The sequence below is a fragment of the Oryctolagus cuniculus genome, chromosome 5 (genome assembly GCF_051225735.1).
Source record: "Oryctolagus cuniculus isolate XC-2025 breed Fujian yellow rabbit chromosome 5, ASM5122573v1, whole genome shotgun sequence".
NCBI lineage: Eukaryota > Metazoa > Chordata > Mammalia > Lagomorpha > Leporidae > Oryctolagus > Oryctolagus cuniculus.
In genome coordinates, this window is record NC_142871.1 from 165,287,118 (window position 1) to 165,308,564 (window position 21,447).

Genomic DNA, 21,447 nt, shown 5'->3' on the forward strand with positions numbered 1-21,447 from the left:
TGGGATGCCCTTTCCCATACTGGAGCGCCTGGTTCAAGTCCCAGCTCCTCCATTTCTGATGCATCTTCCTGCCAATGCACTCTAGAGGTAGGTGATGGTGGCTCAAGTACCTGGAACCCTGCCAACCATGTGGGAAACTTAGATTGAGTTCTGGAATCCTGGCTTCATCCTCGCCTAGCCTAGCTGTTGCAGGCATTTGGGGAAGTGAACCAGTAGATGACCTCATTCAATTTGTCACTGTCTCTCTGCTTTCCAAATACAAATAAATTTGACACACAGGTGTCCATAAGCCCTTGTTCATGTGGCTCACAAAACTGTCTAGCGCAAATTGGAAATCGGTTATAATTGAAGTAAAAAGACCAAAATCTTTTAAAATTCATATTCTTCAGCCTAAAAATCACAAAACCCACAGTAAAGCAAGAAAATACTGTAACTGAAGTTGAATAAGATGTTGGGAGGGATTCTAACAAGATGTAAAACTAAAGTTCATGTTTCATCAAACTACTGATAGAGCAGGATATAGTCATCCAATGCATACTGTATGCACAGTAATAATCATTCCCTATCATCACCCACACACCAAATGTACTGTGTCTACCCCAAAGCCAAAGAGAATACAGACTAACCCAACTCTTGGACTACTAAAGGCTTCAAAACTAATGTTAAGTCAGCTGCAAAAATGCTTACCCAGAGTAGGAGGATGCTAAGTAGGAATTAAGTGCAATTTTTTTCTTTAGATTTTCATGGCTGCATTTTGGGATTCAAACCACCAATCAAATAAGGCATGACACAGTCCAGAAAATGCAAACATTTTAGAAGCAGCAGTCCTCAATTCAAATATCAAATCTTGTCTACGGCCATACCACCATGAACGCGCCTGATCTCAAATATCAAATCTGCCATGTGAACTGAGGCCACTTATTTAAACTCATGAAGCTGAAGTATGTTTTTGTTTTCATTTGGGCCAAACAAAATAGTGTTTATTACCTTCAATTAGTACAGGGATGAGGAACCTCCAGCTCAGGGGCCACAGAGGCCCGCAAAAACCATTTGGTCTGGCCCTGTCAAAGCAACCACAGGTGTAACTTGAAATTCAATAAACCTGGGGCAGCGCCTTGGCATAGTGGTTAAAGCTGCCGCCTGCAGTGCCAGCATCCCATATGGGCGCCGGTTCGAGTTCCAGCTGCTCCACTTCTGATCCAACTCTCTACTATGGCCTGGGAAAAGCAGTACCTGCGTGGGAGACCCAGAAGAAGCTCCTGGCTCCGGACTTTTTGGATTGGCACAGCTCCAGTGGTTGCAGCCATCTGGGGAGTGAACTACTGGATGGAAGCCCTACCTCCCTCTCTCTCTCTCTCTCTCTCTCTCTCTCTACCTCTACTTCTGTGTAACTCTGACTTTCAAATAAATAAAAATTTAAAAAGAGAAATCCAATAAATCTATAGCAGGCTTTTTTTTAAAAAAGATTTATTTATTTGAAAGTCAGAGTTACACAGAGAGAGGCGAGGCAGAGAGAGAGAAAGGACTTCCATCTGCTGATTCACTCCCTAATTGGCCACAACAGCCAGAGCTGTGCCGATCTGAAAGTAGGAGCTTCTTCCAGGTCTCCCACGTGGGCGCAGGGACCCAAGGATTTGAGCCATCTTTGACTGCTTTCCCAAGCCATAGCAGAGAGCTGGATCGGAAGAGGAGCAGCGAGACTAGAACCGGCACCCATATGGGATGCCGGTGCTTCAGGCAGAGAATTAACCCACTGCACCACAGCACCGGCCCCTTGCGGGCTAATTTTTAAGTTGATAATTTTGTATGGCCTATGTACGATTTTATAAATATCCAAATGACCCTTGCCAGAAAAAGGTTCCCCACTCTTGAATTGTATGAGAATCAAACAAGAGGTTTGTCACATGCTTCTGCAATGACCGCCAACTAGAAATTGGGGAGGTGGGGAACTCAAATACCATCTGTGACCCATCAGGAACATGCTTTCATGACACTCCAGACCACACTGCACTGGCTTTAACTGGTTCTCATCTTTATGACAGAGTTAACAGCCAATGACTCCCTCTATCCAGGAAAGGAGGGCTGCTGCCCCTTCCACATCACAGGCTGCACAGCTGCAAAGGGGAAAAGACCCGGAAATCCCGCAAATCCCCTGCTTAAAGCTCCTGAAATGCCCGACTGCTCTTTGATGTTCCTGGTAAGATGATAATACTTCTTCACTGTGTGCATGGTTATTGGCTGTACTGAGGTGCAGAGTTTCAACCCTAAGGCACGAACACCAGTTGTTGCACCCTGCGCCCACACCCTCATTCTGCCCAGAGAACCACAGTGGTTTGGGAATCCAGGGCTGCAGACAATTAACGAAACCCACTTGCAGGCAGAAGATGACAAAGATGCGTTCATTCCACAGGGAAGGACGGTAAAGAGCAGCTGTTTGATAGCCCCGGATTTTGGTCAATACAATTTCCACTTCTGTGCAAACTAAACAGCCTGTGGCTTTGTTATGAGAACAGAGAAGTCTCCAATTTTGGAAAATCTTAAAACGAGGGTATGGAGAGTAACACTGTCATCACTGATTACTGTATGCAATAGGGTGACTATACAAGACTGTTCTGGTTTGGGCTTTTTGTCTCAGCATAAATACTTACAAGCATCCATATTTACTGATACCAAAACTGTCCAGATTAAGAAATAATCCATACAGGGCTGGCCTTGTGACACAGCAGGCTAAGCAGCCGCCTGCAACGCCAGCATCTCATATGGGTGCAGCTCTACTTCCGAGCAGCCCAGGCGTTGCAGCCATCTGGGGAGTGAACCAGCAGATGGAAGCTCACTCTCTCTACTTGTAACTCTGCCTTTCAAATAAATAAAATCTTAAAAAAAAAAAAAAAAAGGAAAAAGAAAAGGAAAGAAAGGGAAAGAAAGACAAGAAAGAAGTGAACTATATGGTCACCAAACACCAAGTAACTTACTTCGAATGACACAGAAAATCTTATAGCTGTGAAATGCAACCAAATTGACAAAATCCTGGTAAAGTTTTCTCCATCACTATCACATATACAGCATTTACAATCATTTCAAAAATACACAATAAATCTCCCAGACACAGTAAAACTAATACCAACAATCTAGGATTATGGCATGCTGAAACTAAAAATTTATTTTACAGCATCTCCATTACAAGTCAATAACTTTTGTCAATTCATAGAATTCTTTCTGAGATTATTCTTCTAGGATGAAAACAGATTCCAAATGCAATTTAAAACAACAGGCCTAGTGACTGAGCACAAAATCCCACTAAAATGATAATCACGTCCATGCTCCCAGCAGTATTCAAAGACATAAAATAAACAATCTATTCACCACCAGAGGCTCCTGACTTAGTGGTAAAAATAGGGCCAATAAGACTTGTTTTAAAATAATGTAAAATTCCAGCCGGTGCCGCAGCTTAATAGGCTAATCCTCCGCCTGCGGTGCTGGCACTCCAGGTTCTAGTCCTGGTTGCCCCTCTTCCAGCCCAGCTCTCTGCTGTGGCCCAGGAGGGCAGTGGAGGATGGCCAAGTGCTTGGGCCCTGCACCCGCATGGGAGACCAGGAGAAGCACCTGGCTCCTGCCTTCGCATCAGCGCGGTGAGCCGGCCACAGCGGCCATTGGAGGGTGAACCAACGGTAAAGGAAGACCTTTCTCTCTGTCTCTCTCTGTCCACTCTGCCTGTCCAAAAAAAAAAAAAAAAAAAAAAAAAAAGTGTAAAATTCTAGGAGAATTGATAACACGAGAAAAAGTATTTAAATACTGATCATTCTGCTAAAAGTGACACAATAATACATAAATAAACGACACTCGGCTACTCCTACTGTATCTTCCACTGAGGTCAAGAGAAGTAAAGCCTAACGGTCTAAAACCTGAACCTAAAGCCTGAGCAACAGGAAACAGCGTCTGTGCTGCGGCTGAACATATTATGCAGAATCACCGGCTGTGATGTGGCAGGAGGGTGAAAGTGCAGAAATTTAAGGACTTCAAGCTTATTTTCTTTCATTCATTGAACAAATGTTTATCGAGCAACAACCAGGTGCTGTACCTACAAAACAGAAACAGTCCTGACTTCCTGAAAGTGACATCCTGGAAGGAGAAGGCAACATTAAACAAACAATTAATTAACTTTAAATCATAAAAGGCAAAGGTACGGAACAGCATGTTTAAGCAACTGTAAATTAGATGGTGTCACTCAAACTGGAATTAGGGAGGCCCTCCACTGGTGAAGTGGCGCTGAGGCTGAGCAGTGAGGAGAAAGGCACCTGTTAACCAGTCCGGAGGCATCCAGCCACAGCGTTCATCCTGCAGCTCAGGAAAACCAAGGTTTAGCTTGCACTCTGTGTTCTCTCGGCCTTTCCCTCATCGTCCACTGGTCACTGTAAGGTACAGAGTTCAAGCATCCGTCACGCCAGAAGCAAGTGCAAGCAAGTCCTTCTTCACGAAAACTTCTTTTAATAAAAGAGCAAAATCTTTGTCTCTTGGCTGCTCCTGGCTGTAAGAATCAAGTATCTGGTAAAGACGAAAGAGCACCGCTACAGACGTCTAAGGCATTACGATTCGTTTCCACGAGCGAGGCACGTGGACGCCCACACCAGAAATCAAACAAAATCACAATTTTGTTGGTAAGGAAAAAGTATGGTTTGTGGGGAGCCAACACCTTCTGCCAAATAAATAAATAACACTTCTTCCGGGTCTCCCACATGGGTACAGGGGCCCAAGAGCTTGGCCCATCTCCTGCTACTTTCCCAGGTGCATCAGTGGAGAGCTGGATCAGAAGTAAAGCAGCCGGGACTTGAACTGGAGCCCATATAAGATGCCGGCGCTGCAGGTGGCGACTTTATCCTCCATGCCACAGCACTGGCCCCTAAATGAATCTTTTAAATTAATAAATAAAAGTACTGCAGGGTTTTGGCAGGGCCAGCAGCAGAGAAATTACCATCCGTGGTGTGGCAACATTAGTCCATATACATCTTAAGACCATACCTGAGGATCAGAACGGTAATGAACACTTCATTTTCAAATAGCTCCAGAAAGCACAGAAAACAACGTTTAGGAGACTGCAGCTCTGCGGGCAGGGAATCTCTGCACAGTTCTCAGCGCAGGGGTCTCCAGACTGAGTGTGGCTGCTTCTGGAGGCCACCACTCACAGCCTGAAAGCCGTACTGCACTTACCATCCTACCAGCCCCAGATCCCAGCACCAGCAGTGCAAACAGGACTCTTCACAGGGCTTAAAGTCATAAATGGTCAGGCAGAGGCCCTTGCTTCAAGTGCTCCAAGACTGGATAGGTAACAACAGCCTCACCTCAAATGTCAAGAGAGGCGTGCGCCGCCTCCTACACCGTCTTCTAGCTCATCCCTTCTCCACGGCACTTCGCCCTACACCCCAGAGTCTCAGGCTGTCATAAAGGTGATTCTCCAATATTCTAATTAACGAAGCTGTGTTTCACTGCCTGCCAACATGGCTGTAATCCATTTCACACAAGCCAGGCCCTAAATACTCTTAAATACTCAAGTTCACAATTACACGTACAGAGTACGAGGTTGCCAAGTTCAACTGCCTCAATCCAAATACATTTTTAGATTAAAAACTGATGAAATACTTTATCACATAAAATGTAATAGAAAAGACATTATGAATTCTATATATGGCTTTGACGGTTAATAAGGGTCTTCAGTATAATTTCGAAAACAAATCATCCTTTGGAAAGATTAGTTAATGTTATAGAACTCAGTCTTACATACCTTACAACACATTTCCTAGTATTACTAGAGTGACCGTACAATATACATCGGCTGCTTTTCCCTAAATAGCCAAGCCTGCAAATCCTACAGCCAACTGACCTGAACCAACAAGAGACAGAAGTTCTTACTCCGCAGTAACACAAGTCAAGCAGAACTTCAAATTGGTCCTTAGAGAAAGTACTAAAGTGAGATGTTGGTGAAGTGCACAGCAAAGCTCCTGTAGGAGAAAATAAACTCTGGGTGCCGGCACTGTGGTGCAAGTTAATCCTCTGCCTGTGGCACCGGCATCCCATGTTGGCACCGGTTCTAGTCCCAGCTGCTCCTCTTCCCATCCAGCTCTCTGCTATGACCTGGGAAAGCATCAAAGATGGCCCAAGTGCTTGGGCCCCTGCACCCTCTTGGGAGACCAGGAGGAAGCTCCTGGCTCCTGGTTTCGAATCGGCGCAGCTCTGGCAGTTGCCACCATTTGGGGAGTGAATCAGTGGAAGGAAGACCTTTCTGTATTTCCCTCTGTAACTACCTTCCAAATAAATAAAATATTAAAAAAAAAAAAAAAGAAACTCTAAATAAAAGCCACCATCATCATCACATGCAGCAAATCTAACAGGTCGTGCAGAAACATAACGGAAAAAATGAAAACAGCCAAGCCCTCGAAAAAAGACAGAAGGCCTGAAGGTGATCTCTATCGGAATTTTACCACAAATGGCAGTGGCAAAGAGCTCCCGGGCTGGTGGAGGTTTGCTTCTTTCCGTTAGAAAGATCTGGCTTGGGAAAAAAAATCCTATAGAACTGAAGGACACTTGATATAATTTATACCAAATCAATGGCCAATCCAACTGCCCACAGTGAAGGAACGCTTAACCTCCAATCAACAAAGCTAGAATATCTACATGCTGCTGCATATGTATTCAAGGCTTTCTCAATTCCTCAAGACACAGGACAGTTGCCCTAACTGTATTTGAAAGCCCTTCCATAGAAATGTCTCAGAGGATTCCAAGAGGAAATGTCACACATCCACATGTCCATGCGCTTACAAACACACAGGTACACAAAGAACTTGAAAAAGGCACCAAGTTGGGGCAGGCACTATGGCACAACAGGTAAAGCTGCTGCCTGAGATGCCAGCATCCCATATGGGTACCAGTTCGAGTCCCAGCTGCTCCACTTCCAATCCAGCTCCCTGCATATGTGTCTGAGAAAGCAGCAGAGCATGGCCCAGATCTGTGGACCCCCACATCCACATGGGAGACCCAGAAGATGTCCCTGGCTCTGTCTTCAGTCTGGCTGTTGTGGCCATTTGGGAAGTGAACCAGCAGATGGAAGACCTCATTCTCTGTCTCTCCCTCCCTCTGTTAACTCTGCCTTTCAAGTAAATAAAATAAATCTTTAAAAAAAATTTTAAAAAAAGGTACCAAGTCTTTTCAAAGACAGGCTAAACACACACACACACACACACACAAAAGCTAGTATCAAAAAAATCGACATTTGAGATCTTCTGAATATTTCCTAAATCAACCAGTTAGCTTTACAAATATGTGAGAATCCAACTAAATTATAATTCAAGTATGGCTAAAATGCAGTTATTCAAGAACTATGAATAAACTACACACTCCCGAAGTTGGCACAAAAGACATTCTCAATGCTGCATTGCCTCTGGGCAGAGAGACCACACCCAGGGCCAATGCCCAGCTCCCGCATCTGACCCTGGGCTGAACAACCACCCTCCCACTCTCCCTTTCTTGATAGGGAGATAACAGCCTTCCCACCAAGTAAGGGAAGGGTTAAGGGAAGGCATCAAAGAACTCAGCCTTTGCATAACACAGGGATCTTCAAAAGTGATAGAAAATGCATATTACAGAAAAATTACGCAGAGAATTTTGTTGACAGGCAGAGTTAGAGAGACAGAGAGAAAGGTCTTCCTTCCGTTGATTCACCCCACAAATGGCCGCTATGCCTGGTGTGCTGTGCTGATCCGAAGCCCAGAGCCAGGTGCTTCCCCCTGGTCTCCCATGGGGTGCAGGGCCCAAGGACTTGGGCCATCCTCCACTGCACTCCCGGGCCACAGCAGAGAGCTGGACTGGAAGAGGAGCAACCGGGACAGAACCAGCGCCCCAACTGGAACTAGAACCCGGAGTACCCGCGCTGCAGGGGGAGGATTAGCCCAGTGAGCCATGGCCATGCATAGATTTTTAAATGAGGGGTTGGGGTGGGCAGATAGAGGGAAGGGTGTTTGGCCGGGCAGTTAACAGACCTGCTGGGACACCTGCACCCCACATCAGAGGTCCTGGCTAATGTCTCAGCTCTGCTCTCCACTTCAGCTTCCTGCCAATCCGCACCCTGGGAAGTGGCAGGTGATGACAAGGAGTCAGGTCCCTACCAGTCATGTGGGAGCCCCAGGCCTAGACTAGGGTTTTCAGCTCCTGCCTTTGACCAGAACCAGCCTCAGCTGCCACAGGCATTCAGGGGGTCAACCAGTACACGGCAGCACTCTCGCTCTAATAAACGGTTCTAACAATTGTTTAAACATTGGCACCAAAACAAACTTGCTTCTACTTCCATTTCCTATGCGCTTTCTGAAGTCCCCTAGTTCCCACGCCCTGGACCTCCCTGCTCTCACCCTCCAGGCCTGCGTGGACCCCTCCCAGGGTTCTCTGGATCACGACTATCATTCCCTCACCCTCACTCAGGCTCTCTCCTTTACCCTTTTCCAGGTAAAGGGCAACTGCCTCTTGCAGTAGCTGTCCTGCCCCCTCCCCAAAACCCACACAGCTGGATCCTCCTATTCCTCTACAGGCCAAGCTCAACCCCAAATCCTCTTAAGCCCAACACAAACACAGCTGCATAAAAGTCCCCACCCCACCCCAATTCCTGCAGGTGTTTCCCAGACCACCCAGCGAATTGTCCACGGTGTAAAATGTCTGACGGCTCGGTCTCAGCCACGCTCCCAGGCACCAGGGATGGACAAGACCTCCCCTTGTCCTGAGACCCCACAACGCTTCACCAGCACCTGCCTTTTGGTACTCGGTACTTCCTATGGTGAATTTTGTATGTGCTTACATTGCAAACTCCTGGGAAAACAGGATCTCTGATTTGCAGTTCTCAGATCATTAGAAGAAAAGAGTCTTGAACTACAAGGCAGCCTGCACAGATAGTTTTGGGGGCCGGTGTTGTGGTAAGCCAGCTAAATAGTAACCTGTGATGCCTGTATCACATTCCGACACCCACCAACACCGAGTCCCAGCTGCTCCACTTCCAATTCAGCTCCCTGCTAATGTACCTGAGAGAGCAGCGAAAGATGATCCAAGGGCTGGGGCCCTTGTCACCCACTTGGGAAATCCAGATTAAGTTCCTGGCTTCAGCCTGGCCCGGCCCTGGTCGTTATTAAGGACTTGGGGAGTGAACCAGCAATGGGAGATCTAATTCTGCCTTTCAAATAAATCTTTAAAATAAAGAAAATTCCAACACTCCTTGAATATGACAAAATCCTGCTTTGAACTGCAAGCCGATCAACATCTGGGTGACTCATCGCCATGTCAGCAGGTGCTGGTGAAGCGCTGTGCGGTCTCAGGACAGGGGGAGGTTGTGTCCATCCCTGGTTAAGTTCTTCTGGACTTACATGACACAGCCAATGCACAAAGGAAGAAATGACTTACTGCCAGGAGAGGAAGCATAACCACGTCTATGGTAGATGCTCCCTGTCATTCCAAACCACTCAGAATCCCTGGACAGAGGGTACTTCCTCAAGCCCCCATGCGCTGCTTAATACACAGCAATCTCTAACTTACACATCGTTCATCTGGCTTCCCCTATCTGTTTCCTAAGAGGAAAGCTTTGGTTTCGGGCAAAGTCCTGGTTGAATGTCTTTTTTGTACTCCCTTAATATCTGGAAATATCACCATGATCAAAGCACCTGTCAACAATAAATTACCGTTCACCTAGTTCCCCATATGCTCATCAATGTAACTACATCTTCTGACGTAAAGGCTGGCACTTCAAAATGAGCAGTGAGTGCTGCCGGAGGAGGGCAGGGCTTCAGCTTGCTCAGCTGTGCGAGCCAGTGAGCCTCTCTGTGATGTGTCTTCCAGCTCCACAGCCTGTCAACATGGGAGATCAGCAAAAACGAGTTTGCAGTGAAGATCCAGGTCCACGCAGGGGCAGGATAACTTCCATGTAGTACACGAGTTACTTCTTCCAGACAACATTTCCTTTACACGTCATTTTGGTCATTAAGCTGAATGTTAAACCGCTGCTTATTATGGTTAGAGAGATTCCTATTCACAAAGTGTAAGGGTTTACTGACAAGGCTGTCTTTTACGTCAGGTGACACATGGACCTACGTAGTGAAGAACAGGCGGCTGAGAACCACGGACAACTGAGAATTACGAAAATTTTCACATTTTCAGGCCTGGGTCATAGTGGGTGGTTACCCCTTAGTTTATGGTTATTACCCAAGAAAAACCCCAGCTCAGAGTAAAAGGTACATTGAAGGACATGTGAGTAAGGTCCAGCCTCAGCTGCTGGTCCAACTCTATCTCAAATAGACTTTTTGCTTGAAATATAATAAAGATAGTTGCCTCTGCAATGAAGATACACAAAAATACAGATTTCGCTTCAGAATGCATTTTTTATTCTTTCAAGACAATGACAGCCAATACACCAGTAAATCGTTTCAAGTTAAACACTTCTGTAAAGCATAGTATCAACTGGTTTTAAAGGGGAAATTTTTTAGGCTAATTAAATTCAGTAGAATGAGGTTAAGACGACCAAAAAATAACAGGACGAAACGATTCTCAAGTTGGGTAGCTCCCAGAACCAAAGCAACCTCTGAGAACTCCACCACCCATCTGATGGGACAACGTTTACAGAAAACGAAGAGGAGCAGAGAACAGGATCCACCTGGCTGCAGCTTACTCAATCAACACACACTCAACTGGCTTCAGCCTAAGTAGTAATTGGCTACACGGGCCTCTACAACCAACCCACAGTCATTTACTGTGATTAAGTTTCTATTGGTTTGGTCTGTGGGCCCAGTGCAGCAACCTGGTCCAAATCCACGGTGTCCCACAAACTCAGCACTGGAAAGCTGTCACTTTGCTAACCTCAACCTCTCTGTCCTCACAGGTGACCCAGGCTCCCCAAATAATGTAAACATTACGTATTTCTTTAGACAACGCTCATCACCACAAAGGCCATTTAGTACACTACACGTATCAATCACTGAATTCACTGATGATTATGCATAAATAAAGCAACTGCATGAAGAATTTACGCCAATCTTACTTTCAGATGAAAGCAAAAGACAACAATGTAATCTCCAGCACTTTTAAGGAAACCAAAATTATTCTGTTTTTCCTTCTCAGTGTGATGGTTAGCTTGACCCGTAACTTACATTACTGGCGTAGTTTTTCCCAGTTGTCACTTATTTTACAGCATCAGCACACAACAGCGTATCCTAAGAGGAAAGAGGTCTGGGCCTTATTCTATCTACTTGGTCCTGGATCCTCTGAGAAACGCCTAAAGGAAAACAACTATTAAAAGCTCTTGCCTCTTACCTGAGGCAGTGGCCTGACAGTTTTGCTAGCATGTTTTAAAATCAGAAACAGAAACCTGCTGTGAGACGCCTAGATGTCTGAAAACTTACAGAAATCAGACAAGAGGCTTAAAAGGTTCTTAATGAGAGTATATTCTATCCGCTCTCTGAAACAATGCCATTGCACCAGGACTTGGGGCAAGGACCCAGGGCTGCAAATACGCCAGAGTGCGGAAAAGTCAAACAGGTGTTTTCTGCAAATACAAGTTGCTGCTGCACAGAGCAAGTGTCGCTTAAAGCCCAGAAATACGACAGACGCAGACAACCGAGGCTCTGTGACGGCGCAGACGGATGCCCGTGCAAACTTGGCTTTCACGTTCGAAGACACTGCTTGCGGTCTTTCGCGCGCAGAAAGCCGCGGCTCTTCCTAACGATGGTTATATAAAGATTCCGGAAAAGGAAAGCGCTTTGCAACCACGACACCTGGCTCAGGACTCCCTTCGTCCAGCCTCGAGCACAAGGACCAGAAGGTGCGACTTTGTCCACCACGTCACGAGGCGGCTCAGCAAAGTTAAGTCTTCTGAGATAAACCCACGGGAGAATACCTGCTTAGCTTCTCCCCTGGGACGTCAAATGAGTGCCCGCAGCCCCCTCGTCCCAATTAAGCACCAGCGTCTACAGTCCAGCTGCCTCGCCTTCCTAATACATTTATTAAATTACAAATTTCCGAGGACTCTACACATCAAAGTTTAAAAAAAAAAAATCACCAGCCCCCAGCAACATCCCGGAAATGTGAAACGATACGTCCAAAAGTCAAGTCGTTGCTACACCTGCGGCCCATGTCACACCCCGACGCGGCAGCGAGAGGGGCACTCACCCACAGCTCCACTGGGAAACCCAGAGCCGTGAGAGTTCAAATCAGAAGCGCGGCAGATCGCCCACTCTCAGTGGTAACCGGCGGATGCCCAAACGCAGGGGCGCCCGTGCGTGCTGGGCGCCGCCATTTTGACGGAGAAGGGGCCTTGTCTAGAGGCCCCGAGGGAGGCTGCCCCGAGCGGAGCCGGATCGCCAAGGGAGTCGCCATCACCCAGCCTGCCACCTCCACGCCCATCCCGCCGCACTCTCCCCACGCAATGAACGCCTTGAAAACCAGGCTCGCCGACCGGGGTCGGCCCAAGTCAAATTTCCCCGCGAAATCAGCACCGCGTGTCAGGCAGCGCGGAGGACAGCCTCCGGCGGCGGGGGTGGGGCGGCGGCGCGGCGAGCGCTCGGTTACCCGGGCAACGCGGCCCTCAGCGCGCCCGCCGCTGTGACCGGGCCCTGCGCCCCGGGACGCCAATGTCGCCGCCACGCACCCGGCCGGTTCGCGAAGGCGCCCCGGGCTCGGGCTGCGCGCCCTCAGGACTCGAGCCTCCGACTTCCGCCTCCGAGGAGCGGGGCTCGGCGCCAAGGCGGCCCCAGCTCTCCGCTCCCAAGGCCTAGTGTTGCCCCGCAGGCGGCCGCCTTCCCGTCCCTCTCCCGCCCGCCGCCGAGCCCCGGAGCGTCCGGGACGAGGCGCGGGCGCCGCCCCCTTAGGTGCCCGAAGCCCTGCCTGCGCCCGCCTCCCCGGCGGTGCACGCCCAGGTCGAGGCCCGGCCCGCTAGCAGGACCGGCCCGCCGCCTTGCGTTTGCTCCGTGGCTCTTGCGCACGCTGCAGCTTGGTGGCTCGGGTTCCACTCGGGACCTCCGCTAGGAGGACCCGTGTATTCGTATTTTTTTTTTTTTTAATCCAAAATGGCAGCCTCCAGCCGCGCACAAGTGTTAGATCTGTACCGGGCGATGCTGAGAGAGAGCAAGCATTTCAGCGCCTACAACTACAGGTGACCCGGCGGGCGGCGGGGGCCGGGGAGGGCTGCAGGCGCGGGTGTCCCCCCGACCCAGAGCCCTTGGCGGGCGGGGAGCCGCCGGGGAGAGCGTGACGCCCTGCCCGAGTGCGGCGCCCTGGCGCCCCGGCGAGAGCCGCAGCTGGCTCGGGTCTTGGGCGCAAGGTCAGGGCCAGGTGTGGGTGCTGAACGCGCGCGCTGCCGGTGGTGAAGACAGGACCAGTGCGCTGCGGGCGCGGGGCTCTTCAAAATGCACACCCTGGAAAAAAAAAAAAGTCACGGCTTGGTTTTCAAGTGACTGCCTCCGGATAAGTTGTCTTCCTTTTATTTCTGTTTTCCCGTGAGCTTTCTGAAGGGCCCAGGTGTAGGAAGGTGGCCAGGGTGGAAGTGGCCAGTTGATAGCACGTGGCCGAAGCTGGAGGCTCGTCCCGGCGCTCCCTTTAACCGGCTTAGGTATCTTAATTGGCTCCTTCGGTTGCAAGAATCAAAGCCATACCACTGGGGGCCTGGCGAATGGGGACCCGTTACACAGCAGGGAGAGTGGGGAGGGGGTCTCAGGGTTCCTGGAGATGAGTGTGTGTGCGTGGGACAGGGATCCCACTTACAGGGCCTTCATGCCACGTGAATGAGAAGCTAAACTGGGCTCTAGCACAGGCACCCACTGTTTCCATGCCTGCCCCATTCCGCTGGGTTATGAGCCCCTTAACTCCTCCTGTTTACAGATGTTTCCTCTACCCCAGGACCTGTGCTTTGCTTTGACAGTTTCCGCTGCTTTAGGGCTTCCCACCCACCCTGTCATTCAGATGCGCTGCCTCTGGGAAGCCCCATCCTCTGAGTTGGAGCAGATTCCCAAGAGCAGGAATCTGCCTGGAGCAGGGAGGCCTCCCTGTAGGTGTCTCTGCGGCAGAGGGGGTGAGGGAGGCCCTCCGGGCTGCTGGGTGCCAGAAGTGGAAGGCCTGCTGTCGGGACAGCCCTGCGCCTTGGGGCCTCTCCCTCGCATGACCAGAAACCCGCCTCCTGCAGACTTGGCAGTAGCAGCTGTGCCACACCAGTGGTGGTTAAAGAAGCGTCCCGCCGTGGTGCTCCACTGCACGGAATGCCCTAGGCTTTACAGCGTGAGGGCTGTAAACACCAGGCCTGATGGCCCAAACTAACCAAACCCCTAGTACCAAGTACTTCACCAAGCCTGTTGAGGGGGCGCTCAGAATATGCCAAGTAAGGGGGCCTGCATTGTGCAGCAGGTTAAGCCACCCCCTGTGAAGCCAGCATCCCATACGGGCGCTGGTTCAAATCCCAGCTGCTCTGCTTCCAGTGCAGCTCCCTGCTAATGCGCCTAGGAAAGCAGCAGAAGACGGCCCAAGTGCTTGGGATCCCGCCACCCACATGGGAGACCCGGCTGGTGTTCCAGACTCCTGGCTTTAAGAAGTAGATATGCTAGGAAGTGGGAAGCTACCGTTTTCACCGCAGTCTGGGAGAAGATATTTTGTCATTAAATTTAGAATAACCAAGGACTGGGCATCACCTTGCTGTTGACATGGACCAAGCGGACAAAGAGGGGTGCACCCGAGAGCCCAGTCTAGTAGGAGCCCTCGGGGACAAGTCGCTCAGCCTGTGTGCTTTCCACTCTGGGGTTTGTGAAATGTGACCCGGGCTCCAGACAGTCACTGAGGACCTCCCACTGATTTTTTTTTTTTTTTTTAAGTCAGAGTTATAGGGAGAGAGAGAGACAGAGGGGTTCTTCCATCTGCCCTTGCACTCCACAGATGGCCACCAGGGTTGGGGCAGGCTGAAGCCAGGAGCTTCTTGCAGGTCTCCCACGTGGATGGCATCCTGCTAGTGACATCTCCCAGGACAGTCAAATTATATCTGATACAAGATGTGTCCTTTATGTTAAGACTGTGCCCTTGAGGCTTCGAGGATTGCCCGCTCTGCCCCTCTCTGACCTCAGCAGCCGTTTGGCACTGGCGTGAAGTCAGCGACTCTCACCGATCACTTCCGTGCGCCCCTGTTAACTTTATATTCCTGGTATCTAGTAACATTCATCTTTGACAGCAAGTCTTTGATAGGTACTCCTCTGCAGCCGAGGCCTTCTGTGGGCACGGCTTTCCCGATTCGTCCCATTCCAGAGCCCCCACCGCCACCTGTCCCCTGACCCAGACAGGTCCCAACACTGTTATGTGTTGCTCTACCTGAGTGCTCGCCAAGACCCTCTGTAAAGCCTGCCTTGCTGACTCCTAGACCGAACCCTGGAGAAAGACAGACGTGGGCTCAGCCGGACACCTACCATCAAGAGCTTTCCAGACTGGTGTGGGACAGAGATACAGAGGTGGCGCTCACAGCCGGCGTGAAGGGCCGTGATAGAAGCCTGCACAGGGTGTGGGGTCCGGAAGGCTTCCCTAAGGGTGGCAGTGGACCAGACACACAAAGCTCAGAACACAGCCCGTGGTGCGTTATTGCTGGAGGGTGAAGTACAGTCCAGAGCATGGCAGAGAGCGGGTGTTAGGGGGCGTGTATACCTGGGCCTGTGGGCCATGCTGAAAAGAACAGGAACCCGACTAAGTCACTGAGCTCCTAAGCCGCCCCTGGAGGGCTCCCCTTGCATTCCCAGTCACTGGCAGTGGTGTGGACGCTCACTGTGAGGGGCGAGGACACCTCGTAGAGGTCATTGCACCGGAGCGCAGGAGGCGTTAGGGTCCTAATAAGGATGGGGGGGGGGGGACACAAAGGAATAGGAGACAACAGAGAAACACAGACACCTGATCGATAATGAGAAGATAGCGTGGTTAGAATTCAAATCTGGATTCAGGAATAGAGAGGAAAATCCAAGCAGCCGCTAGAACCAGGGTGAGAAACGTCCTGACCGCGGGCCACATACGGCCCATGGAACGGTTTGGGCTGGCCCTGCCATGCCGCCGCCAGCAGGGCTGGCAATTCAGTCAATGTACGGCAGGCTGGATTTTGAGTTGGTCATTTAGCGTGGCCCTCAGACGATGTTATAAATATCCAAACGGCCCTCGGCAGCAGACGCGTTCCCACCTCTGCTCTGGCCTGGCGTCCAGATTTTGGTGAACCCAGAGGGTAAGCTACGTGTAACAGCTGTGCCACTAAGGGGCAGAGAGAATGCAGAGGCTGCCAGTCCTGTGTGGAGATCCTACAGCTCGTTCTCAGCACAACTTGGATGTGAATGCCAGCCAGGATGTCCAGCCCAGGCAGTTAACCACGGGGCCCGAGGCTCAGGGCAGCTACGGAGCTGGAACAGTCAGCGCTGCCCACTCGCTTTTATTTATTCACATGAAAGGCACAGAGAGCGAGAGAGAGAAAAGGAAGCTTCCTCCCCCCCAGTTCACTCCCCAGATGGCCTGGGTGGGCCAGGCCAAGGCTGAGAACCAGGAATTCCATCTGGGTCTCCCTCATGAGTGGCAGGGGCCCAGATATTGGGCCACCTTCTGCTGCTTTTCCCCGGTGCCTTAGCAGGGAGCTGGATCAGAAATGGAGTAGCCAGTCCTCAAACCAAACCAGTGCTGCGGTATATGAGGTGGGTGTCGCAGGCAGTGGCTTCACCTGTACCACAACACTAGCTCCAGTATGCGCCTTCTTTATAAGATCAATCTATGAAACAGTAGCGATATTTTCTCTGTCTCATAAGGAGGTGAAGTTGAGGTGAATTTCTACGTGTCAAGTACTTCATTACAGTAAGTGCTTGGCACAGCGTGGGCAAACAGTAGGTGGGGTTACTGTGAGTGGAGCAAAACCTTGACGTTGGATGAAGTCTCTAGGAAGAATATTTAGGTCCCTAACTCTAATTCCAACACAGTGCCGACCCCGGGAACGCTTTTGACCTCAAGTAACAGGAAACCCTACACGGTGCTTAAGCAAATCTCAGGTTGTCCTCACATAGAAAAGGTCTGGGGGCTGGCGCTGTGGGATAGCAGGTTAAGCCGCTGCCTGCGATGCCAGAATCCCCTGTGGGCAGTGGCTGCAGTCCCGGCTGCTCCATTTACTGTCCAGCTCCCTGCTAATGTCCTGGGGAAAGCAGCAGAAGATGGCCCTGGTGCTTGGGCCCCTGTCAATCCACGTGAGAGGCCTGGATGAAGCTCCTGGCTTCAGACTGGCCCAGCCCTGGCTGTTGTGGCCCTGTGGGGAATAAACCAGCAGATGGAAGATTCTCTCTCCCTCTCTCTGTAACTCTGACTTTCAAATAAATAAATCATTAAGGAAAGAAAAAGATGGAAAAGTTCCGGAGGTGCGTAGCTGCCGGAGCCGACTTCGCAGCTCATGCCGTCAGGGTGTCTGTGTGTCTTGTCTTGGACTTGTGCCTGCCGGCTGCTCGTAGCTGTGGAAGCGCCAGGTAGCCTGTGTTTCTTCAAGGCAGGAAGAGGAAACAAAGACAGGGTAGCCTGTGTGTGCATTGTAGATCAGGAAAGAGTGAGCTGAAGCAGGTGCACCCCAGCAGGTTTTCGGTTTTGTCTCATTAACCAAAGCTCTTAACGTTTGTACCACTAACTGGACAAAGGATTGGAAAACTAGGATACGGCTCTTCTCCCCTCTCTGGTGGAAGACGGCTGAGAGATGAGGATGACTCTGGGGTCAGCCAGTGGCCTGCGTCTGCCACGGATGTGGCCAGGGCGTGGATTGAAGGAGCAACTCCAGGCAAAGACAGACCGTGTGGAAGAGAAATGCAAGGGGTGTGTCAGAACCAGGTGTGTGGAGTTGTGGCTGACGCATTGCATTGAGCTCTCGGACAGAGTGACAGAGAGGTCTTCCATCCACTGGTTCCCTCCCCAGATGGCCACAATAGTTGGGTCTAGGTCAGACCAAAGCCAGAAACTCGGGAATTCCATCTAGGACTCCCAAGTGAGTGTCTGGGGCCCTAGTACGTGGGCCATCACCTGCTGCTTTCCTAGGAGCATTAGCAGGGAGCTGGACTGGAAGTGGAGCAGCCGGGACTCAGATCTGTCATAGGATACCAGCGTCTGTCAGAGCATGTGAAATCCTGGGGAACTCTCCAGTGAGTAGTGAAACATGTGAAAGAAGTGAGGCATAGAAAGGAGCAGTGCATGACTGAGCTCTCAGAACTGGGAAGCCACAGTGGGAACCAGGGCACCGCCTCTTCCATGGACGCTTCCTACAACACATGCGCCCTCTCACTCAGCCTTCGGAAGTGTTAGAAGCATCAACCGAAGGATATTTATTTTCACAGTTCTTTCTACAGCTGAAGTGGTCAGACAGGCTGTTTGGGTGCATGAGTGGTATAATTAAAAGGAGCTGATCAGTGTCGGGTCTCAGTTACCATGTGTACTGTACGATTGAGTGAAACATTGTTGAAGGCTCTGGTCACAGCCCTAGTGAAGGGACTAAATAATCACGTTGAGAAGTCTCTTCTCTTTAGTAAGTTGCCAGTTGCAGTCCAAGGACTTGCCACAAGCCAAGGACTCGGAACCTTGAGCTCCTAGAGAAAGCGTTAACTGTGCCCCCCCCCCCCCCCCGTTTCCTTCACATGTACCTGTATTTGTTATTGCAAGTCGTCTTTTTGTAATCATTGTTGTTATTTAAAGGCAGAGTGACAGAGGGAGAGAGAGACAGACCTCTTCCACCTGCTGGTTCACTCCCCAAATGGCCATGATAGCTGGGGCCGATCCGTGGCTGGGTCAGGCTGAAGCCAGGAACCCGGAACACCAGCCAGACTGCTCACATGGGTGGCAGCGATGCATGTGCGTGAGCCATCTTCCGCTGCTTTCCCAGACACGTTAGCAGGGAGCCGGATCAGAAGTGGAGCAGCCCAGACTCAAAACCGCACTGCAGTATGGGATGCAGATCTCACAGGTGCAGTTTAACCTGCTGTGCACAATGCCATAGATCTTTTATCTGTGACTGCCGCGTCTGCACCAGCCTAGTATGAATACTGTTAACCCTCAGGCACCTTTCACTTTTGAAAACAGGGCAGCTACACTGAAGCCTTAATGCCCAATATTCTTCCCCCTTGGAACAAATGGGCAGATCATTTTGTTCAATTAATCTTTGAAAACCTCATGTGTGTGTGTGTGTGTGTGTGTGTGTGTATACACTGCACCAGGACCTGGGCGTAGACAGAATAGAGACACATGGCCCTGCTCTTAGAGGACTGTGTCATATGGGCGGGTGTAGGACATGTCCGTGGGAGTTTAAGGCAGCTCATGAAACTTAGAGACGAAACGTGTAATTGAAGTAGTACCCAAATAGTGGAGATTGACAGGATGCAGTGGGTTTGGTGTGACTTCTCATCATGGTGTGATAGCTGTCACCTGTTACTAAAATCTTTAAACAATAGCATTGCAGTGATTTTTTTTCAATCCTCAAGGCCTACCCTCTTTCATTTTTAATTTTTTATCATCTCTTATTTGAATACTTAACATTCTTAAGCATGCCATTGTTTCAATGAATGTTAACTCCAACTCCCTGCCCACCCCCCACCCCAGGAAAAATCTCTGTTCTGTCCTCAAAACTAAAACCTCCCTTTAATCAGAAAGTGCAGATATGTAGAAAATTTCTTCCAACTGTTGCTTTTCAACTTGTATCCCCTTGACTCAGTTCAGAGGTGCACAGGCTTACTGGCAGCCATAGGGTATACTTTGCTTACTGTTTTTGTTTTTTTTCTCCAGGTTTATTTATGTATTTGAAGGCAGAATGGCAGAGGTAGATCTTCCATCTGCTGGTTCACTCCCCCAAATGGCTGCAAAGCCAGGGCTTGGCCAGGCTGAAGCCAGGAGCCTGGAACTCCATCCGGGTCTCCCACACGGGTGTCAGGGGCCCAGGTGCTTAGGCCATCATGTGCTGCTTTTCCAGGCACATTAGCAGGAAGCAGGATCAGAAGTGGAGAGTCCAGGACTCTGACATTTTGATGTGGGATGCTGGCATCGCAAGCGGTGACTTAACCTCCTGCCCCTCGAGGCCGACCCCAGCTAACTGGTATATTTCTAATAGGATTAATAGGGCATTTACCCCCAGATTTTAAAGAAATCTGTTTTCCATCTCTCATGACTTGAGATGATGTTGTTAGTGCAGGTATGTTATGAGGTATTGAAGAAAGCATAGAATTCTATGCTAAGCAGCCACATAAGAGTTCTGCTCGCTGTGAAATTTTGAACAGATCATACATCTCTTTGAAAAAACTGTTTTCTCTTTCTTGTTATGAGATATGTAAGAACATAGTAAAGGAAGGGGAAAATAAAAGAGAAAAAGATTGCTTTGTTAAATGTTCTAAGTGCTTCCCAAATTAAGTCTTAACATTTGTTCTGAATTTACACCGTTGGGCTCATGTGTAGCCTGTGGCAATTTGTTAGAAAGAACTGTGGTGTGTGACCCCTGTACAATGCCCCACAGGCAACTGGAGGCAATCCAGTACCTTAGACTGCTGAAACGTTGATTATTCATTATCATTCGATGTGCTTGGGGTTTATAAAAATCTTTTTCTTTATGGTTACTAAATTCTACCATATTGAATAGCAGTGATTTTGAAAAGTAAGTGAAAGTTGTACAGTTAGAGAAGAAAACACTTAAGGTATTCAGACTGAGAAACTCATATTTAGCAGCCTAAGTTTGGAATGAAAAAGATAATGTGTTCTTTTTAATTCTGTCTTTAAAAAGCATTGGGTGTCTTTATCATTGCTGATTTATTGGTTTTAGTTTACAGGAGTTTTCACTTTGTACTTTGCATTTCACCTTGTCCACTAAAGCATTTTTTTTTTATTTTTATTTTTATTTTTATTTTTTTTGACAGGCAGAGTGGACAGTGAGAGAGAGAGACAGAGAGAAAGGTCTTCCTTTTTGCCGTTGGTTCACCCTCCAATGGCCGCCGCGGCCGGCACACCGCGCTGATCCGAAGCCAGGAGCCAGGTGCTTCTCCTGGTCTCCCATGGGGTGCAGGGCCCAAGCACCTGGGCCATCCTCCATTGCACTCCCTGGCCACAGCAGAGAGCTGGCCTGGAAGAGGGGCAACCAGGACAGAATCTGGCGCCCCAACTGGGACTAGAACCCGGTGTGCTGGTGCCGCAAGGTGGAGGATTAGCCTAGTGAGCCGTGGCACCGGCGCATTTTTAAAACAACAAAAATAATTTCTATAATTAAAAACTAATAAATGAAGGAATCAAAGCTAAGAGAAAATAAAGGTAGAAAATATAAGAAAGTGAGGGCAACATTAAACCACAAAACACAATTATAAGTAGAATTTTCTTCATCTAAAGTATTTTTATTCTCTGTTGCAGTGGGAAAATACTGGTCTTTTTATGCAAATTGTGCTTACA

The 21,447-nt window shown here is 49.3% G+C and overlaps 2 protein-coding genes across 27 annotated transcripts in view; one reads left to right on the top strand and one right to left on the bottom strand.

Moving 5' to 3' along the window:
* The window catches only part of FARS2 (phenylalanyl-tRNA synthetase 2, mitochondrial), a 495,105-nt gene extending 482,306 nt beyond the window's left edge, over positions 1-12,799 (bottom strand). For 19 of the 25 annotated variants that reach the window (XR_016234851.1, XM_070074463.2, XM_070074467.2 and 16 more), the window contains exon 1: positions 12,184-12,433. The gene's annotated coding sequence lies outside the window, so the exon portion shown is untranslated. Of the gene's footprint in view, positions 1-12,183; positions 12,438-12,661 lie in introns of those variants that run through there. The other 6 variants (XM_089334510.1, XM_070074462.1, XM_089334501.1 and 3 more) reach the window with 2 other exon arrangements.
* Positions 12,800-13,023: 224 nt separating this feature from the next.
* The window catches only part of LYRM4 (LYR motif containing 4), a 141,178-nt gene continuing 132,754 nt past the window's right edge, over positions 13,024-21,447 (top strand). For both annotated transcript variants that reach the window (XR_016234852.1, XM_002720960.6), the window contains exon 1: positions 13,024-13,165. Coding sequence is in view for 1 of the 2 variants with exons in the window: in XM_002720960.6 (XP_002721006.1) it covers positions 13,080-13,165 (86 nt within the window). In the remaining variant the exon portion in view is untranslated. The remainder of the gene's footprint in view (positions 13,166-21,447) is intronic.